The sequence below is a fragment of the Haliaeetus albicilla genome, chromosome 16 (genome assembly GCF_947461875.1).
Source record: "Haliaeetus albicilla chromosome 16, bHalAlb1.1, whole genome shotgun sequence".
Classification (NCBI taxonomy): Eukaryota; Metazoa; Chordata; class Aves; order Accipitriformes; family Accipitridae; genus Haliaeetus; species Haliaeetus albicilla.
In genome coordinates, this window is record NC_091498.1 from 26,139,218 (window position 1) to 26,162,301 (window position 23,084).

At 34.9% G+C, this 23,084-nt stretch overlaps 1 protein-coding gene across 2 annotated transcripts in view; it reads left to right on the forward strand.

The window, feature by feature from the left end:
- KIF18A (kinesin family member 18A) overlaps positions 1-15,409 on the forward strand; it is a 45,325-nt gene extending 29,916 nt beyond the window's left edge. For both annotated transcript variants that reach the window (XM_069804019.1, XM_069804020.1), the window contains exons 14-17: positions 8,906-9,389; positions 9,909-10,013; positions 12,600-12,703; positions 14,453-15,409. In XM_069804019.1, the coding sequence (XP_069660120.1) occupies positions 8,906-9,389; positions 9,909-10,013; positions 12,600-12,703; positions 14,453-14,601 (842 nt within the window). In that variant the 3' untranslated portion in view covers positions 14,602-15,409. The remainder of the gene's footprint in view (positions 1-8,905; positions 9,390-9,908; positions 10,014-12,599; positions 12,704-14,452) is intronic.
- The last annotated feature ends 7,675 nt before the right edge of the window (positions 15,410-23,084 follow it).

Consider the following 23,084-nt stretch of genomic DNA (forward strand, 5'->3'; position numbering starts at 1 on the left):
TTTTCTAAATAATCTGGGGGAGAGGGTAGAAAAGTTAATTGGAGGCAATGTAATGTTTCTTCCAAATGAAATGTAAGTCTGGAGCATCTTAGAGGAAGAGAGTGTGCTAGGTCTGCTGGTAACAAATATGATGTATTGCTTTTGAACCAATGTTAACACCTATTTGGAAAAATTTATTTTTTTTTTTTGAGAAAATCCCTCTGCAAAAGTGAGATGCTACTCATGTAGAAAACAGTAAGATTTATGAGGAAAATAAACATTCTTCAGTGAAAGTTATGAAGTAAACAATTACATATCTTTTGTTGAACTGAAAAATATCTAAGGATGTATGCAGTATCTATGCATTATCCATATTTGGAAATTTCAAATTCATTAACGAACTACAAGTTAGTGTTTAGTCACTAAGTGTTTAAAATGGTGGTGATGCAGAAAAACACCCGTGCTTAAAGAAACTGCTGAATTCTACATGTCATAGAATGAGGCACTAATCATTGCAGAAACTTTTTTTTAATGACACTGTAACCTTTTGCTGGCAGTCCTTTAAGAGAGAACCATGACATTGTTCAAATGCAAATGAATTGTTACTGAGTGTTTTCACATAAAAATTAAAATGCTTTAAGTCACATAAATAATATTCCTGATTATAAGCACTGTCCCCAAAAGGCTGAAGCAGCTAAATCATTTCTGTAGAATGGGAAAAGCTGTGAAAGCAGGGCCTTAACTTCTCATGGGTTTCTTTGGAATTAACTACATTGCACTAGCTGATCCTGAAGAAGGAAGTCAAACTAGTAATTGATGTGGAAAAAGAATCTAAAAAGAGTAAAGGGAGGGAATAGCAAAGGTGAAAGGGTAGGAAGGTAGGAACCTTTATTCCAGGTTTTGTTGAAAGTGTCTTACAAAAAGAAGTTTCGAAAAATATATTTCAAATGTGCTTACTTTATTGTATTAAGTGGTTTTGGTATTACCTTGTTGTAAGTTCCTTCTTTCTATTGGGAGTTTCAAAATACCAAAGAATTTCAGCTGAATTCCAGTAATGCATAAATCTTTGTTTCTAATGAAGATTTCTTCCTTTTAAAGGGTCTCCTATATATTGAATAATATAAAGTCATAGTGGGAGAGAAAAAGATCAAGATACTCTCTGGCCATTCATTCAACATCTGTTTCGATGGTCAAGTTATCAAGATAGTCAATTCTTGTGCTTAAAAATGCTGATTTTGAGAGAAAGCTAATTAAAGCTCATAAGCTTTGCCAAAGCACATGTAGCGCTTCACTACAGGAATAGACCTCTTTCTATCTTGTTTTTCCTTTAACCTTTGAAACCTTTAAACACCTTCTGTAAAATGTCTTGCTCCGAGTGTCAGAGATGTATGTATGTTACTAGCTGACTGTTAATCAGCAACCTTGTCCAACCAAGTAATAGAGCTTAATCATCTGTATCTACAGTAGTACTACCATGGGTACCAGAAATAGCACTCAGAAAATTCACAATTTGTCCGAAGCTGATGTTCCTTGCTCTTCTGTTTTGTTTAAACAGTACCATATTAACATAGCTATGCATGGCAGGTAGTTTGATCTAACAAACAATTGTTTTGCAGTGCGTACTAACACACTCTGCATGTAATGATTCAAGGAGTATTTTGCAAAGAACTTAACAGAGTATCTGAATCCTAAATTTCTGATTGTGCTTATTTGATGTGGTTTTTCTTCTACCACCACTTCAGAATTTTTAAAATAAAATTCATTACCCTCAAATTTAACCTAAAATGAAACATTTGAATTATCTTTTAATTTCAAGTAAAAATAATTTTAAAATACTTACACAACATTAATTTATCCCACTGAGTGTATTTACATTCTACATTTAAATACTGTTTTTCCTTGCTGATTTAATTTTTGTTTCTTAAAATATGACTGAAAACACATTTTCAGAACCTCTACTCTTGGTCACTTCCATTATGAAGCCCTAACATGGGGTTTCCATAACATGTCTTAACCATACTTTCGACTCTATATTAATAGGGAAGATGTTGATGAAACAATTGTTTAAAAAATATATACTCCTATTTTTAAGCATCCACCCATACATACTATTTATTCTGGCCTTAATTATAAATCAGAATTGTTGTTTTGTAGAGGAAATTCTGGTTTTCCACTATCATTTTTGTTTACAAATATGTTCAAAATTTAGATTAAGCTTCTGTATGCTTCATGAAACCATAAATGTGCAACCTCATGAACAACTCAACTATCTGTATTAAGGAAAGCACAAGCAATGAAAACAACTAAGTTCATTTAAAAATGTATTTGGATCCCCGTTCTTGGGTGTTGGTTAATAGAGACCCATACAGTATTCAGAGTATGGACTGATGGGTGGAGAGCTCTGACTGGTATTTGCAAGTATTTCTGTGAATGGGAAAGTTCTTGGCATTGTTTCAGGCATCCCATTTCCGGAAGCCTTACTGTACATTACCATTGAGAGAATGGAATTGATTTACAGGAAAAAAAAGAAAAGGCATCCATTACCTCCCCTTGTCACAAACATCTGAAAGTAAAGTCAATTTATTATGTTGCATGGCAGGAAAAATTGGGGTGTAGTTGTATGTAATAAAAGACTTGATTAAGAGTAGGAGAAGCATGTGTCTTGTATATAGGAAAGATTTGTCTTACATTGAGCAGCTTTTTCACACTGTCTATATAACTAAGTATTTTTCTCATGCTGTGTAAAATAGTACACCTGACCACTGGGACTCACAAGGATGCAGCCTTGATTTTAGTCTTTTTCAGTTCACAGCTGTTGTTTGCAAAACTGTTGTGAAACTGGCCATCACAGTGATGCCTTTGGGTCACATGAATATTAAATAATTGAAATGCATTCACTAGACCTCGTTTGCAATTTGGAATTCCATGAGTCAGTTGTTAAAAGAATGAAAATGTATGATTAGTATTGTAATTGGATCAATCATTGGTAGCCCAGAAATGTTTATTGAAATGAATACATTAATATTTGATTTCACTTTAGCAGAACAACCTGGTAGACTTTAATTTAGCACAGTTTCCAGAAATAATCCCCTTATGCATATATTAACATGAGTTCCAGAAGAAGAGAAGTCTCGGCCATTATTTTGTCCCAAATGTCAATTTAGAACTAACCCAATTCAAAAGAGTATTTGTCATGAACTCTACTCGCTTTTTGCTGTGACTCATTTTTCACAAATACTGCGTTCTGCTTTTCCTACTAACTCACAGGGCTGTAAATATCTAATTTTGTTATGTTTTTCTACTGATAAATCAGTTCTTCTGAGTAGTCTTTTGGGACACATAATACAACAAACTAATGACCAAAACCACCTCATACCATTTGATATGGGGTGGTTCATGAGTGGAAGATAACTTCTATTTTTAATTTCTGAGTGAATCTCTTAAAAATAATATCTAAAAGAATTCTGACAATTATATTTTATAACCATCAGCCTGAAATTAAGGATCAGCAAATATGTGATCTATTCTCTAAAATATATTTGGAATAATGCTTATTTTTTCAAGAGAAGTGTTTGTAGCTGAAAGCACTAGCTAAAGAAATACAACTTCAAAATTTTTCTTTTAAGCTACCCCATCAGGTTAACTGCAGATGTTTCTGTAAAGTATATAGTGATTCATTTTTGTTTCTGAAATAAAAAGTAAACTTAATATCAGTGAATCATGATGATCATTCTGATGCAAAAGATTGAACTGGCCATAAAATGTGAAGCAAATACAAACCATAAACATTATAATTTCCCTGCCTTGCTGGGGAACAGTTCTGGAGACTTTCTTAAGAGCTGGAACGTGTTTCTTTGTCTTTCAGTAGAAAAGTAATGACAACACTTAATGATTAGCATTAGACATCCATTCAGGAACTATTTAGATTTGCTTGTTAAGAAAATATGAAGAGCCATACTTGGTCCACCACTGTGTCACCTTCAGTACCCTGTATTTAGTAGTTGCCAGTAACGCACTCCAAAGACAGACAGTGGTAACAGGACAAATCTGGAGTCAGGTGACTTGCAGTTTTCAGTTCCAATGCAATGGGAAATCCCATTGAACCAATCCCATTGGAATAATTGCCAGTAGATGTCTTCTAAGTTTGTCAAATCTGTATTTTGTAACCCAATTATACTTATGGGATTTGCCACAGCATACTGTAGTGAGTTCAACAGTATAACTGTTCTGTGGGAGGTAAAGAGTGCACTTAGTGTTAAAATTAGTATGGGATACAAATGGGGTCTCTACTGTTTGTTGCTACAGGAAATAAAATAATGCCTCATTAACATCATCTGTGATATTTTATTAATGTATTATGTATTGCCTCAGTTGTTCCTAGCTAGGAATGTACTGTTGTCTCAATTTTCTGTGTTTACTCATTGGAATACTTAGGCAATAAAATAAAGCATGTCCTAAAACATGTAACATATACATGCATCCCACCTACAAGCACTCAACAATATCATGTTAAAATTGAGTATCCTGGGAGAAAGCATTGCCTAAAATTGTCATACAAATACTTTGGTTTTAGTAGGCGTGACCTGCCATGAAAGGAATGTCTCTTCTGTGTTGTTTTAATACTAGAAGTTTGTATTTGCCACTTAAATGTTTTAAGTCCCTTGTTCTGGAGCTTTTTATTTTTCCCTTCTTGAATAGGATTTAGGGGAACTAGTTCTCCCTAGTTTTAGCTGTCCTGTTGCCATAGAAGCCGCGTAGTAACACATGACCACATTTTCTAAAATTGTTTGCTGAAATATTCAGTGCTTGTTTAGACAAAATTATGCTAAAATTGCATGAATTTAGTATTTAGGAAAGAAAAGGTATGGTGTTTCAGTTTGAGTCATATTACTTCTGTGTCAGCTTGTGGAACTAAATTTTCTCTTTCAATAAGAATTTATATATATATATATATCTTAAAGTATGCCTCTGAATATCGATGTTTTAAATAATAATATGGAGTAGCCTTTGAAGTATTTGAAAATCAGTTTTTGCAAAAAAACCAAATAAATATGTAGTGGGGGGTTTTTTAAGGAGAAACACTTTTGATATCATGACTATTTGAAGTCAGCTGAAATCTATAGGAGTAGTGTTTTTGTAGCAGCTATTGTTGTCGCACCCCATTTTATTTAAACTTCTCAATGGCAGCTATTAAAAGCACCCGCAAAAAAGTTAGCAACTGGCTTCATTATCTTGCTTCCTTATTAAGACAGGAATAAAACCACTATCATTCCTTTATTTTGTGGGTTTAAATGTTTTTCTTGCTGTATTTATGTTTACTTTAGATCATAACTGGTACTATATAGTGTGTAACAGCAAGCTAACATGGAATTGGGGTGTTGGGGTTGGGTTTTTTGTCACATCATATTTGGCTTATGTTACTTAGTGAAGCCAAATTAAATACGATGTTGCTGGCGATGGTTTTGTTTACTTTCTTGTTTACTGTGTTAGGAGCAACTTAATGCTTTCACAAAAAGCTATGAGAAGGGATGCTTCTTGAATATTTTATATGCTTTCCAATACTTAACTGGCAAGAAAAGCTAGTTTTGTTTTAACTTTGTTTTACAGTGAGTTTCATTCCAGAAATAAATAGGTTTTAAAAATAGGTCTGGGTTTTTACTAACAGCTTATATTTGCCCTATATAGGATTGCTGCAGCTGTCTTTTTAGTAATGTGACTTGTATTACAGTATGAAATACTGTTCATTATGATGAAATTCAACAAATTATTAATGTTGGCAATACTTTTGTGTTCTTTACCTATTTAGTTCATGGTTTAAATGCTTGCATTTACAGTTAATTTAAAAACGCTTCCAGTATTTAGTCCTGGAGAAGCTTCTAAAACTTGGCACGCTCACCAAAATGTTTATCCATCAGACTTCCTTTCTAGTAACTTTAGGACATTAGCAAAACCTCAGTGTCTTACAGTAAGCAAACTTTCTGAAACTGGAAACTTCCTGTCCTGACGTAACAAAAGACAAATAGAATTCTAGCCATTATTTTCCCCGAAACACACATTCTCAGATGCATGCATGCAGGAGGAAAACCTAATAAAGTAGTATTTTTTGAATGTGTCGTGCAATGTTTAACAGATAGTTATTTCAAATACTAGATTGGAATCCTTAGATAAAGCTTATTCTTTTATTTGAGAATATAAGCTGTCAAAAAAATCTTTAAAAGAAAGTTTTGGCCTCAATTTTTGGTTGTGATTACTAGAATTATTTTTTTTTTTTAAAGAAAAAAGACATAGAAGAATAATATTGTACTCATGAAACCAAAATTAAAGAGCAAGCACACTAATGAAGCATAGCATTGTTGATAGTGTCATAGAGTACATATTGAAAATGGTTCATAAATAAGTTTCTTGCTTGTTATGAACAAAATCCTACTAAGTCTGGGAGAAAAATGCCTTCATCAAAGTAGGCCTGTATTATTTCTGGTGGAGGTGAAAATTTTGGGGGAACACATGGGCCCTGTTTTACTACCCTTTCTGTTTCACTGCTCGTGGAGAATATTCTGAATTAGCTTAGTGTTTAGATTACAAGCATGCTACTGTGTCTCAACAACCTGCTGCACTTTACCTGGTGAATGCCGACCGTAAATTAGACTAAGATTAGGTATGAGAAAAATAAGGTATTTTGCATTTTAATTAAAAAAAAAACAAACACCACACAAAAAAAACCCCAACCACCTTTACATACATATATATATATATATAACGAAGTGAACTGTACACAGGCAGACACACACGCAAATTCACAATTCAGTTATTTAACATCAAGTAGTCCTTTTGGGCCTGAGTTTTCCATATTTGTATTTCTTCAAAGCTGAAAACAGCATAATACAATTGTAATTGTTCGTGTAATTGTCCAGGCACGTCTTCCCATAAGCAGTTTAGCTTAAATTAACCTGCTCTTATTGTTTATGCATTGTTGGATAAGATGTTGCATATTTGTTGAACCATAGTAGTTTAAACATTGTTCTTTCTGAAACTGAGGCCTATGAGTGAGGAATAAATGTTTGCTGTGTTTTTTCAATGGTTTCATTATTGAATTAAGTTATGGCAACATAGAATAGATTTGTGGCCTACATATTAGCATCTAATTTACTTGCTACTTGTACACGCTTTGATACCCATTCCGTCCTCCCAGAACAGGTCTAGGTCCCATGGTAATCTGTAAATCCTTTCCTGTCTCCTCACAGCTCTAATTTGTACCTTCTAATTGGGCATCATCTTGTGTAGCTGGGCGTGAGGAATCCGTCATATAGTATCTCTAGTTCCAAAGTGTGTACAAAAAAACTGGCGCTGAGATCATCCTTTATCCTTTGACGGCTTTCCTTCAATGAGGCTCTTATTTGGGCCTTTTGCCCAAGACATCTGATTTCTGAGTGTACTTGGGGAACTGGCATTCTTAAAGCTTCTTGCCTGTGGTAAACTGGGTTGCAACTGAGCAATGAGGTTCAAATTAAGAAGGGGGTTGAGAAGCGGCAAACAGTCAGAGGCAAGACTACAATCATTTAAGCTTTATTTTTTTGTACAAAATCAAACCGGGGAGGGGGAATAATGCAATATGTGTTTTTAATCAATTTTTCTCCTCTTCAGAGAATATTTATGGAACAGCTAAAATGTCGTGAATGTTAACACGTGAGAGAGAACTAAAGAAGCATTCAGACTGAGGAGTTCAAACTAACTTTCTTACTCTGAGGCAAAAATGGAAGGGAATTTTAGAAGAAATAAATATTTATCAACACTCTTATATGAATACCATAGTTAATTCTTGAGTAACATGCAGCAATTTAAAGAGCAGGAGCTCTTTTTACAGTTTAGTTACTCACAGGAGTGGAGTAAGCAATGCAGAAAAGGGAAGTATGATGTGGCTACCAGCTGAAGTGGGGCCAATCCATAGACGTTTTAAGGACAGTAGTCTTTATTTGTTAAATTTGCACTGAAAGTTAAACATAGAAGCACTTGGGGTTTTGACAGCCCTCTCCTACTCTTGATTTGTTAAAAAAAAACAAACCAAAAAAACTTAAGCTGTTGTTAACTACTTAAGTCACCACTAGCCTAGCCATTTGAACAGTGGTCTGTGTCTTAAAATGATTCTCCTGTACTGAAAACTTGAATAAAAGAAAGGCCTTTTCTCTCTTACTTTGGAAATTGCCTTTATTACCACCTGCTTGAAAATAAAAATATTATGACACTTCAAGAAAAATAGTATAAATGGGATGAATGGGAATGGCCAATTACTGCTGCAATGCTTGCTTTGTTATTTTTTAAGGGTGAGGGGTTTAGTGAAGAGCTTTTTTCCAGAGTTGATATATTGAGATGACAGGATCCCAGTAACTTCTTTCTTTCCCCTTTTCCAAAATACTACTTTATCATTGGCAATGTCAAATAATTTTGTCCCTCCAAGTGATTCTATATCCTTCCTTTAACAACAGTCTCTCATTCTACTGCATGGTACTTGCTAGGGAAAAAGTTGCCGTGATCAGGAGGCAGCTGTAGATTACTGCGATAGTACCATCTTAAATTAAATTTAGAGTTGTGTCATGATAATGCGATCATTTTCAATACTTACTCTTTCCATTCCCTGTTGTCATGTGTCATAACTTACTTGTGATTACTTGTAATATCTCTGGGATTAACTGTATCGGCCTATGCATATTTATAATACTTCGAGTGCCACAGAACAAATGCTACCATCTGGACAATGCTGCAATAGAAATAATGTCAGTTATGTGACCAAATTAATATGTAAATTAAATAAATAGTATTTGTAATAATTTCTGCTAATAAACATATTTCAGCAGGGGAGAGGAGGGAAAAAGCAAGGTTTAAGTAGTAAGTACAGGTAAATATGCTAACCATTGTTGTCTGTGTTGCACAGGTACTACTTTTGGTACACCATCAGAAGAAATGAATAAAAATGCACAACAAATAGTAGAATATGCAGTACCACCACAGAAAAGAATTAGGCGGAAGCTAATGGACTCTCCAGTCACAGCTCAAAGCCCTGCTGCATCCAAGCAGTCCAGTCTCCATCATCTGGAGGATTCTCTTACCAAGGAGGTCCGCCCTATCGTGTATACACCAGAATTTTGCAGAAAGCCAGTACAAAGCAGCTGTACACAGACCGTGGTAAAGAAAGCTTTACACCTTGCAGGCCTTCAGGAAGTCAATGCATGTAATATAGATATGCCAGTGAAAAAGGCGAGTATTATGGACTCTACATGTGACATAATCCCAGAGTGTGATGAAGCTGACATGGACTCAACAGTAATTCTCTATGAAGGGACAGGTGAAACAACGGAACCATCTACTGACTCATCCACGAAGGAGTCACAGCCATGCAATGGTAGCATTCTGCAAAGGTATTATCTATTTATATGGGTGAGGAATATTACCCAAACAATTTAATCCTGTTTATCTTCACAGCTGGGTTTTTACATTTATGTCAATTTCATTTGTAGACCTATCAATTTGAAAATCAAACCCTCAATTTTAATCAGTATCAGATTCAATTCTGCCATTATTTGAAATCAATGCTATGTTCAACAGATGAAGTTGAAAGCTTACTGTTTTACAAGATATGTACTGAAAAGAAAATACAGCACTTCTGAAATTGTTTGTGATGCCTCAGGCAAGTTACTTTCTCTAAGCCTTATTCTTCCTGTCTGTAAAATGGATACCTTAACCTCTTTGACATTGAGAGATGCCATTGTTAAAGCTGCCGCATGTGTGTGCAGTCCTGTGAAGCTGCTTCAAGTAATATTGAAACAAATTGCTGGTATTGTTTTTCTACTTAACATATACTTGTTTACAGTTAAGAACAGTTTCACTTGACTTCTACGCAGAATAGATTTTACAAAAATATAATTCTTTTATTTCAGACTTGGTCTCTCTTCCTTAAAAAACAAAAATCCTACTTCAGTACTTGAGAAGCCCTCATATATGGCAATGACTTCTGCCGCTGAGAGAAAAAGAAAGGCATTAAGGTAAGATTCAACTAACTCTTATACAAATGAGCTTGTATTAATTTCTTAGGTTCTCCCTTCAGTTTCAGTGTTATATTTCAAATCTTAAAACCTCTTACACAAGTCATCTGGACCTACATATGAGATGTTCTGTCTCAAATATGTTGGACAATTTAATTTTTTTTTTCTCCTGGCAAGTTGAGTTGAATCTTATTTTACTCTTAGTTTAGGAACTTCTGTTATTTTAACAAGTACAAACTAATATCGTGTCTTCCATATCTGCTATCTATTCAAAATAGAAAGAGGACACGTAATTCTGAAAAGACAAATTCCATCATCAATTAAAAAATCTAATTTCTTTGAAAATGTTATGCCTTTGCTGGAACACATTAGAAACTACCAAAATGGAAAGTGGAGAAAATGTTTAACAATACTTATATGAACAGTCCCTTTGTTTTTCTGATAATTCATTTCCAGTCTCAGCTATGACTTCATTCTTGTTGTCTGCTCTGGGAAGAACTCCCATTTTGTCACTTTTGGTTTATGACCCTGAAAGAGGCTTGTTAGTAGGAGCAGCAGAAAAGCTGAAACTGAATAGATACTAAGCGGAATTGTACCTTTTTTTTTCTTTTTGTTAATGTATTTAAGGATTAGCTATCAGGTCAGTACTGATGAAACAGCTTTTTTTTTTTTTTCTTTTTTCCTCAAAAAAAATGATATAACCTTTTTTAAATCATATTATGAGTCACCTGTTGCTAGACAGTGAGTGGAGCTGCCACATCATAGATCTTCTAAAGAATGTTTCAAGACTGTTGGAACAAGTTCTATAGATAGATCACAGGATATGAAAGAAGCTTAAGCACTTTTTTGGTTTATTAGCATCTTTGAGATAGAAAGTTTTCCTAGAAGATCACAGATTTACCTGATTCAATTTCATGTTCCTGTTCTAATTGTTATTAATTATCATTCTACGCTGTTTTGCCAGGATTGCTCTAGGATAAGGAATAACCTGTATTGCTTTAAGAAGAGAAAAGAGGCACATCTCACGTTTTCAATTTTTCAAACAGTTGATTATGAATTTAGCAAAATAAATCACCTGCTTTCTGAAACAGAGTAGGTTTTCTAGATTCTCTTTAGGGAGAGGTATGGGAACTTTTGAAGCCTGATTTATCTTGAGGTAAATGTTCTAAGACAGACTTTAGGCGTACTTTTTTTGTAATAACTGTGTAATGATTTCTGAACTTATATATGCTTATCTCTTCCCAAAAGACTAGCACTTTCTGCTCTTTTATCTCATTCCTTCTATGTCTCAAACAGGTATTTCTGAGTTTCCAAGTTAGAATAACACTACGGGAAAATCCCACAACTTTTTTTTTATTCCTTTTTTAGGGATTATTTCTTCTGCCTCAGACTGTAAACTGTCTGTAAACCAAAATTCTTTATGGCTTTGTCTAGCAGTTGGTGATGAAGAGAAGGAATTAAAGCTTCTTAGTTGTGAAGGAAGAAAAGCATATGCTCTTCCTTTCTCTACTTTTTCTCCCTTTTTTCTTCCATGCTTTCCCTGTTTGAAGTAGTTCATTCCAGTCATTCATCTCCTAGTAACTTTAGAAAAAAAATATAAATTTCAGATATAGTCTCTACCTTAGAAATATAATTTGAAACAGTCATATTGCTAGGACACAAGATAAGAGACAAGTCAGTTATAATACAGAGGCTGCTTTTACTAAATAGCTTAATATTCTTATTGGCATAACTTCTCTACCAAGAAGCATGCATGAATAGATCTTACCACGGGCACAAGGCACGTCTTAGTCTTTACTGCTTGCTATATATTTTCATTTAGGCAGAAAATTATTTTTAAGAAAACTAATGTAAGTTAGGGGACTATGAAGTGGGAATAATACAATATAGTTAGAGGAATAGGAAAAGCATAGAAACTTGGGACATAAATAGAATTACCTTGTTTATGAGGTTGTCTTAGAGAGTGGAACCAGGGAAGTTAGCAAGGCAAGTGTAAAAGGGCAAGATCAGATAGGTTCATAATTTTCACTGTAGATCTTAAGTCCATCACATAAAAGGCTATAAAATAGAGGTTTTGTTTTAATAAATTTGAAGCTGTAACAGCTTTCTTGCAGCTTAGCTGAAAAGTATTGTCTGCTATGAAGCCGCCCCCTCCAACTGTGTTGGAGGTTGTAGAAAAATTATTGTAGCAATAAAAAATGCAATTTGTTCAATAAACACAGCTTGGTCATTTCAAGGATTTCGTACATGCGTTAAGATTGTTTCTTTTGTGTGCAATGACCATCAAACTGGCTTCTGTGGTTTCCAAAAAAACTGTGGCTTATCAGTCTCCATTTTAACATAAGTGGAAACATTAGTTCCTATTTTCACAGTTGAAACATTCTTGTAAGTTTTTAAAAAAGAAAAAGGGGAATAATATCCATATATATACATCATAAATAAATTAGTTTATTCTTTGCATTCAGTTACAAACTACCAATACCGGATAATATCGTTTAATGTATTTCTACATTGCAAGGCCTAAACTACTGTAATATAGCTTAATCACTTTACTGAAAACAAACTCTTTTCTGGCTATTTTTCCAGTTCTGCGTCAAACACTGGGTTAGGCCAAGACCCTGTTTCTGCAAAACGCAATCGACAAGAGGTATTGTTAGGCCATAGAGCTTTGCGAGTACCCAAAATGGCAGGTAAGTGTCAAAACTTGAATGTATGACGCTGCATTGGTAACTGTGTTTGTACAGAAGGTCCAAAATTAAGGTTGATACTCAAGGTTTTGTCAATTTAACACACGTATTGGTGTGACCAGTACACTAAGCCATTGATCTGAATAGTATATCCACTCATTTAAAAAAATTACCTGAATGTCTAACCAGTTATCTAGATGGTATTTAATCAAAACTCAGTATTACTACAAGCTTGTTGGGAAAACCTTTTCCCAAGGGTTAAAGTCTTCCACCAAAAATCGTTTGTGTACTTGTTGAGAAATTTGGTGAACTTTATTACCAATTTTATCCTTGCCAAGCATGGTTTATCAAGAAATAAAATCCTCTAATTATTTCCATACCTGTTTTTTAACTGCTTCCTTTGTTTTATAACACCACACTGATTTGTTACTACAGATGTGGATTTTTTCAGAGATCTATTAAATTTTGGGGCTATTTTGGGCCAAAACAATAGCTGAGAAAAAATTATTTGAAAGCAATATTTAGGAGTTATTTTGCATCTAACAAATTGCTGGTAATAATACTATCAGGTGGTGTTCTGTGAAAGTCTGTTACGATAACATGGCTTCTCTCTGAGGTGTATAACTCTTTACTGTAGCAAAATCAGTTACAAACAATTTTTTCAGTAAATGTGCACAAAGGTCTTTTGTTCACAACTTTCCAAAAACCTCTGCCTCTCCGAGTGCGTGGCAATAAGTTGCTTGGCACCTGCAGTAGCTTTTAATGCGCTAAATCCTCACAATTTTCCTTTTATCTCTACCCACTTGTCTCCTTTTCCTCTCTGTCTTCAAAAATACACTTAATGATCTTTCTTAGTGCAACTTCTTGAGCAGTTCAGAGGAGATCAAAGATTGCTTAAAGTTTTAGTCTGCTGTTCTTATGAAATAGACTAATCGTGTAGCTTTTCCCAGTGGCATAGGCAATTTGCCAGTTTTACAGCACATATGTGTTTTTATGTAAGAACTGATGTGAGGGAGCAAGTACATATTAATATGTATTATTTTCCATTCATGAGAAATGTTGAAGTTTTATCATAATAAACTTTCTGAAAAGTGTAAATCTGAGGCTAAACTTTGTCTAACCAATAGTTACTTACTTGGCAAAGTGCATACACAGTTACATTGATATCAATTTCTACTACTGAAGACTGGGTTATGAAGTTACCAAGTCAATTACTACTCTGGTATTATTAAGAAACTATGTAATGAAGCACCACATTCTGAGATAGAGAGTAGACTTTTGATTCTTCAAAGTTTAACTGAATGTAAAATACATTTTATTTTTAAAAGCATGCACTACAGGAGAAGAATGAAATATGACGAAATCACTAAGAGGAAGAGCTGTGTTTGGATTAGATAAACAAAACTTTCTCTAATGACATAGCGGTCATTTTTCAATATTGGTCTATAATAATAAGGATTAATAAAATTTTCATGTATTTCTACATTTTTATATAGACCACTATGCCTTTTTAGTAGCATCTCATGTCAATTGAGGGTCTAATCACTGGACTTTCTAGGCAATTAGCACACTGGATTACTGAGCTCAGAGTAATTAAATTTTTGTATATTCAAATTAGGCTTTCAATAAGGACAAGAAATATGTGTAAAAATTCTTAGGCATGCTCTGAAAAGGATATCCAGATAGGCCAAATTCTGATCATGTTTATTGAATGAGTGTCTGCATGTGTAATAACATTTCTTTCTTCACTAGGAATTAAAACGAGGAGCTGGAAGCAAGAACAGGATGTGCCAAGAAACCTAGTTAGAAGCCTTTCTGAAGGAAATGTAGCACTGGGTGTTAAATCAAGGACATCAAAAAATCTTTTACTTCATGTTTGTAAGAAAAAAAACAGGATTTAGTTCTGAGTTCATCCATATTTCAAGGAGGATTGATGGATAGCAGATGAGAACGTGATGACTTTTGTTTTCCTCTTATGAATTGTTCTGTGTGAAAGATGTCTCTCAGTAATGATTTTTTGCAGAAAGAACCACTTTTTGAAAATAAGAGGATTTTGTTAAATTCTAAAATAAAATAAGTTCTTTTTTTGTCTCCTGTTAAACCTTACAAATGTCTTGTATATCAACAAATGAATAAGAAATTTCATTTGGACTTGGGAATGGAGAGGTGCATAGTATGCCTTTTGCCGTAATCTTTGTGAGCATTTCCCTGTGTTTGACTAACAGATTAACACTTCAGACAGTGCAAGTCTTTAAGGGGATTAGCAGTGCTGTAATTTTTAGATGCTACTTTAAATTGCTTACCTACAGTCAGTCTTAATTTTCTAATGAGAATTTTGTGATACAAAAGTTAGGAAAATTGTTTTGACCTATTCAATTATTTTCACTGAAACTTCCTAATGTTAAAATTGTTTTTCATTTGGAAACAAGTCAAACAGATGTTAATATTAAAATGGGTTCATGCTTAGCATTAGGATGCCAGTTTATTCTTAGATATGCTATCATGGATAGGTACTACCAATGTAGTACCAGGAGACAGAAAAATATTTGCCAAGTGTTTTTAATGAAGTATATCTGAATTCCTTTAGCCTTTCTATTTTTAGTCTGTTACTTGGTTGTAAATGTTCCTGTTTTGTTTTTCAGTTTTTTAATTCAGTTGTAAATAGGATAATTATGTTAATTACTTTGAATAAATGTTTAGTTTTAATAAGAGCAATATATTATGACTTGAACTTCTAGAAAAAATGTACTTTTTTGCCTCTCCTATTATGAAAAATGTCAATTATTTTTGACAAGTATTGCCATAAGTACACTTAGTGTTGTATCTTCTGATAAATTATTAATATTCAGAGACAAAGTAGTTGTATATAGTTGTATTGTAGCCTTGACAGCCTGTCCACTCTTAGGAACATTGTTCTCGTGCGTTTGGTCTGTGCTAATATAAGTATATATGTTAATTTCCCCAAACTAAGGAGAACTAGTGGAAGAAGTCCAGTGCAACCCGATCAGTTAAGCAACACAAAGTATGCTGCAGAAGAATGTTCTGGCTTTCAGCAATAGTAATGGACTCAGAAGAACTTCACAGGTTGTTGTTATTTTTCTATCACAAGTTTTCCTGTGATAGCAGAGAACTGGACTCCATGATCTAATAGCTTTTATCAAGTTTATTCCTGAAATTGTTTCAGTATTCCAAATGTTTATAGTCTTATACGTTTATTTTTGTTCTCTGACAACAATGTTGTCAATGAGGCTATAGAGACTGAGCCATTTATAATGGACTTATTACATCTTCATACCCATTTTGCAAAACACGGTTTTCATGACTAATTCCACACAAGTAGCAAGTATTTCAGTCATTCCTTTTGAGTAACTACAGAGATATTTAGACAAACTAATGTAAACCTTCTTCCCAGTTATATCTCCCCCTAGCTACCGAATGTTGACATGTTTATTCTTGACACATTGGAGGGGCATTTTTCAGAAGGCTTCTGAAGAAGGAAATGGTAACTGCCTGTATAAGCTTTCAGGACCACTTGTGGGAGGAGCAGACAACGTCGCAGAGGCTGACTTCATCTGGAAAGTTCAAAGAGGAAGGAATGATTCCTTGAGAAATAGGCATTGCTAGTTAAAAATAATGAGTTGAGAAAAGTTGAATCCTCCTATTTGCATTCTGAAGGGAGTATAGGTGGTACAGTTGTGGTGAGCATGGGGTCATGCTGACAGCATAAAAAGGACTGAGAAAATATTGGCTGTGGAAAAGGCTTTTATGAACAAAGTTCTAAATATCAGAAAAGCCTAAAAACTAAAATATGGGACTCGACCACATCTCAGCAAGAAGTTGTAAGTAATTTCAGTAGAATGAAGGGGGGGAATCATTTTAATATTTCTCTATCATGATGAACAGCAAGTCTTTGGAATTAATTTTAACTTAGTATGATTTTGGCACCTGGTACAGCTAAAATTGTAGTGACCAATACATTTTTGGTTTATGGGATTTCTTTCAAATTCTCAATATTTAATACAAAATGTGCACAGAGACCTTCTTCTGTTCATACTGTTTCACATCTGCAAGAGGCATATTAGGCTTTGCTTATAAATATAGTTGTAATATGCATTGCTCTTGTGGCATGCAAGACTTGCACATAAATGTTCTAGCAATTTTGAAAGGTTTTTAGACGAGCTTGTGCATGCAACATTTTGATACTCAGTCAAAACATAGAACTGATGAGATCTCGTCTTTTCTTAATGTGTTTTGCATACCCCTGAGTGGAATTGATTTAATTGACTTGCAACACTTCCAGGGACTTAAAAAAATAAAAGTATGTTGAGAAAATTAGCACACTGAGATGAGAAGTGACTCCCATTCCTATCTGCTAACCAGATGTTGATTGAGAGTTTGTTAGCTAGGTATCTATTTACCATTTATAACTAGCATAAATGAAATGTTTCCAGAAATTATAACAGATTGAAGCAGGATTTTCATATTTTAGATTGCTGTTGATTAATATTCTGCTCTATTAATTATACATTTTTTGTTACATACTATGAACACATCTAGACTTCATAAGCAGAAGGTGCTTCAGAGCACATTCCACAAACAGTCCTGGTACAGAACTTTTCAGTGCCTAATAAGTTTTTTTGTCAGATTGCCAATTTCTTCTTAGGTAGTAAGCAAAGAGTTATTTGGGAAGCAGAGGAGATATAACTCATCTAATTTTCTTGCCAATCTACATTGCCTGTTACCTGTTGGCCCGCCTTTACAAACTAATTTAAGTAATAGCATTTATCTGAAGTATAAATTTAATTGATTTCACTCTGTTGTACCGTGCAGTGTTAAATCACACCAGATGGGATGTAACGGAATATTGTACAACATAACATGACTCAGGCTGAATCAAGAATTCAAATGATTTGGGTCAATTTAATCTTGTTTAGTGTGAAGAAAAAAAAAAAAAATAGCAGTAGCTTTAAAATAAATTCACTTGAAGAAAATGTTGTGCTCCTTAACTATTCTAGAGTCTGACATCTTGGATACCTAATTCTTCATATGTACCAAGCAAATCATACTTGCTGTGTGAGACACATGACAACTTTTGTATGTTTGGACATATACATGGCAATAACAGTACTAATCTTGACTCATCTTGCTTTCTTATTTAATAGAGATACCTAGTTTATTTAAAATAAATATTAGCCTGGGTCAAAAGTTTAGGTCTAATAGCCATGGTTTTGTCTAATTAATAGAACAATCATGAGTTCAGTGCTGCATATCAGCATTGTGGAAAGCAGTCCCTCATACACAAATGTCTTATTTTAATGTTTCAGAAAGTTCATATGCTCAGTTATTGGAGTATAAAACTCTCAGAAAAATCTGTAGATAGGTAAATTGTAATGATGTGGTATGTAGTATATTTTGGAAAAGGGTGAAAGGAAAAATATTTTATAACATCAATTCTTTGTAAATGTTACTTTCTCTCTAGAATATTTCTGAGCATATTTTGCAATACAAATCTCAAGCCTCTTTTTTGAAATAAGAGGAGGCATATGTGTCATTGCCATAATACCCTCTGTGTGTGTAATTGTATGTGAATAGTGTTGGCTTTAGTATGGTAGTCTTCGTATTGGTGCTATAAATGCCCTCGCATAGCTCAAAGGGGCCTGTAAAATATTCAGTATTGAAATTATCATTGCTCTTTCCATCAAACTAAAGCACTCATGAAACCCTCAATGCCTAAAAATATTGGTGTACACGCAGATGTATGTTGTGCAGGCTTTCTTTAGCCAAAAAAGTTTCCTTTTGGAAGATGTCATACTCCAATATGTCTTACTTTTTCTTCTGAAAGTGATTGCAATCAACAGGGACCCCTACGGTTTATGTCTAGCTGCTGTGTTTATTTGGTTGAACCCCTGTTAGTACAAGCTGGGAGCCCTAGTAACCTCTTCCTGGTCCCTGGCCAGGCTTTCAGGACAGCTTGCTATTATCAGCTTTTCAAAAAAAGCTCATTGCAGACTGTTTTACCAAGAGGTCGACATTTCCCATGAGCAAATGGGCAGAGATTTTTCTGAAAAGCAATTTGTTGCAAGTGTGAAAAGGATGTTCAAGATCTTGTCCCACTGGGAAATTCTTAGGAAAACATACAAAGGCTGGGTATAGTTTTGTACTGTGACTCGTTTGCTTGCGTGTTGTCATTGCAGGAAAGTGAATTTATAGGAGCTATCTGACGCATAGGCTTGGGAGCCTATGAATATTTCTTACTGGGGATGGAGTTGATTACAGAAGAAAGAAATATACAGAAGAATGAGAACAATATTGTCAGTGAGGCTATAGAGACTGAGCCATTTATAATGGACTCATTACATCTTCATACCCATTTTGCAAAACAAGGTTTTCATAACTAATTCTACACAAGTAGCAAGTATTTCAGTCATTCCTTTTGAGTAACTACCTTTTCCCATGCATATGGGCCTGCATGGCTATGCTTCAGCATATTTGTGCCAAGTGCCTAGGCATGTTGAAAGCCCATGATGTCCACTGGTTTTTGTAGAATTTTAACAAGCTTTGTTACCCTGATAGCAAACAAAGACTTGTGCAAACTTATATCCAGAGGCACCTGTAGATGTCTACAGGTTATACGAAATACTAAGATTACATGCCCAAAAAGTCATATCTGCTGTCCTGTGAAACTGGCAAAGCAGAAGAACTTGATTGGGTTATTAGAAAAAGTAATTTGTGGTGGTGGGAGAAGTTTCTATAACAGCCTGAAGGTGATGAGGCATCTGCTCATTAGGACAAATATTTTGGGATATCCTCTATTGAGGCAGTTTGAGTCTCTCACACCTCCAAGTTTCAGTACTTCGGCTGCAGAAGATAGGTGCTATCTGGAAGCCTGACAACATAATGCAAAAATAAAGATTTAAATTAGCAAAGCGGTCCACCTTGAAAATCATTTGGACTCCTCAGTAGTTTTATTTCACTTTGATTGATTGGCTTTTTAAAAATGCGTGTCTGTAAATAGGCATGAGGAAATTAGTTTTAACAACTAGAGAAAGCAAATGTTCTTAGCAAATTCATCCACTAGAAGTGTAAAATATGTAGTCTTCCCTGCAGGAAATTCCAAGAGCTGCCTTAATAGAGAGTAGATGTGTAATGGTAAATGGCCCATTTTATTTCTCTGCTATGTAGTGCTCTTGGGAAAATTATTCCTGATTTCCCTGTTGCTTTAAGTTTAATTGTGCTGTACAGATTAGGTCTTAAGGTTTTATGTAGCATGACTATTGTACATCTAAGTTCTACAAGGGAGTGATTGAATCTAACATTTATTAGAAGCTACAGTAGAGTAAATCAAGCTTTAAAAGTGTTTAACTAAAACAATTTTCATTTTGTGGTTTGAATTTTAGCCTACTTCATTGCTGGCATTGTTTTTAACTGAATACCTGTAGTTATATTTCACGAAGTATTACAGTAAGATGATGAAAACACTGTTTTCACAGCTAGCTAGCAAATACACTTAGAGGCTACTGTACTTTGCATTTCATTGAAGCAGTTGGTTCATTTACTTAAAGATGTCTTCAAAAAGAAAAGATATTAAGATAAACTACCTTTGGATATTATAGCGGTTCTGTAGTCTGAAGGAGACTGTAAAATCAGTGAACAAGTTAAGCATATGATTAACATGAAACATATTTGAATTGAAATTCAATAGCCAAATTCCTGTTGTTCATCCCAACTTGCATCAGGACAATGACATCAGGGAAAACGGTCTTTAAAAAGCAGAAAACACCATAGTAATTAGAGGCCTAACTGTGTGTAGGTAAAATAGCATCAGGAGGGTCTATGATGCGGATTACACTTCTAGACATCAAAAATAATGCTTGACCTACCTAGGCCTGAGCAGCACATAGGTGATGCCTCAAAGTTTATACATCACTCTCTAATATGTTCACATTCAACAGCCTTTGTAAGAGAAAAAGAGCCCAGAATAGTCACTAGAGTATTTAAGTGGGAAGGGAAAACTAAAACTGAAGTAAATGTTTAAAAATATACTGGCAGGGGCAGATAAATGCTGAAGCTGTTCACCTCGACGTATCTATCAAATCAGCCTTTGTAGGGAAGGGGAGTTAAAAACAAATGCTTAAAAAGCCAAATAAAGGAGACCATTAAAATTCAGAATGTGTACCTTTCAAGTACAGTATTCATTTTTACTGAAAGTAAAAATGTGGAAGGCATGTTTATATGAGGAAAAACAAAGATAATCTTAAATACAATGGTTTTAAAATCATTTGCTAAAAGTCAAAGTTAATAGCAAAATACTTTTCCACCTGTGTAAGGAGTGGCTCATAGTGATTCAGTAAAAATAGAGGAAAAGCCATGGTAGAGATCTTAAAGGAGGTAGAAATCTTAAAGGAGTTCCTGAGATATGTTAAATGAGACTTGCTTGTTGGAGCTTTTCTTGGCATGAAATAAATAAATTGTCATTTGAGGTTGAAGAGATCAAAACCACCCTTATCAAGTTTACAGGGGCCACCAAGCTGGGGGGGGAGTGCAGCTGCCATGCTGGAGGGCAGGGCTGCCATTTGGAGCTAAAGAAAATAACCAACAGGAGCCTTTGCAACCCATGTGGTATGGGGTTAGAGTACAAGATAGAGGCCGAGAGAGTAGGGTTTGCTTTTAGTTTGGCAAAGAGAAGGCCTAACAGCAGCCCTGCGTACATCAGGGGAGGTTGAGAAGACTGGGCAAGGCTGTCTGCTGAGGCGCGTAGTGGAAGAACAACAAGCGGTGGTCCTAAATTGAACTGGAGGTGTTTCTAATGGTGAGGAAAACTGAGCGCTGGAACAAGTTGCCAGCGTGGCTGTGGAATTTCTGTCCTTGGGGGTTTCAAGAATGGACTGGATAAAGCCCTGTGTGATATCAGTGTTGACCCTGCTTTGAGCAGGAGGCTGGACTAGGTGACTTTCTGAGCTCTCTTCCAACCTGAATGATCCTACGATTCAAAGGAATGGGATGGATTGTCTCAAACTGAAGAGCCAATAGAGGTATTTTATAAACTAATATTTAAAGGAGCACTAATAGATATCTCTCATTAGCCAAAAACACTAGAGGTCAAATATAGAACAGCTGAACATGACATTTATTGCTTCAGTTGTCCTTAGTATCAATGACTTGTAAAAAGGTAAAATTTGTTGGTTGTTTTTGTTGGGCTTTTTTTTTTTTTTAGGAAGCTCTAGGGTTTTACACAAAAATTTAAAGAATGTAGTAAGCAATCTGTTAGGAAATAGGGTCAAGATGTAGGATAAATAAGCCTATGGACAGATACAATCTTTCTGTAGAGGAAAGTCATGTCTCACAAATCTATTGGATTACTTTACAGACTCTGAGCTTATAATTAAGATAGGCTGCTTAGTGTAGTCCACTTAAATTTCCAAAAGGCTGTAGGAAGGTACCTCATGGTACCTATTAAAGAAACAAAGCTGCCTTTGGGTAAAGGGACGGGGGGAAATCTGTGTAAGAGTTAATAAGTGCTTTAAAGGTCAAAACCAAAGAGTGGGAATAAATGGTCAGTTTGCAGAATAGAGGAAAGATACTGGTGCAGTCCAGGTAAGTGTGCTAGATCCATAAGACTTAATATATTTACAGATTATTTCAAGAAGAGGTTCTAAAGTAAACTGACAAAATTATTGGTACTGAATTATTCAGGTAGTTGAAGCAAAAGCTAACTATGAAGAGTTGTAGGAGCATCTCAGCTACTGAGTGACTGGGCAATAAAATAACAGATGAAACTGAATGTCAATGAATGCAAAATAATGCACAAGAAGGAAAACAACCCAAACTGTACATACGTGACGATGGGTTCTCAAATAGATATTATGACTAAGGAAAGAGACCTTGGAGTTATTGTACAGATACCATGAAAACATCAGCTCTGTGGTCAAAATAGCAAGAAAATGAATAGAGAACAAATCATTGTGTGAATCCTTGGCATGCCTGCGTCTTACAGCGTTGTCCTACACATTTCAAATAAATATAGTAGAACTACAAAAGGTATAAAGAAGGATGAGAGGAGTGATTAAAGTACTGAACAGCCTGAATACAAGGAAAGATTAAATAGATTGAGACACTTCAGCCTGGGAAGTAGGTGACTGAGGAGTTATGATAAAGACGTATGAAATAATGAGTCATGGAAAAAGGGACTAGGCAGCAATTATTCACTGTTACTTACTGTATGAGAACTAAAGGGCAGGTTCAAAACACATGAAAGTTCTTCCCTGCGTAGCATATTTTACAACAGCAAGCTCTGTGATTTAAAATGTGATGGGTGCCAAAAGCTTTGAGTTCAAAAGTGATTAGGCAAACCTGTGGAAGAAATGGTTATGGGGAGCTGTTGAAC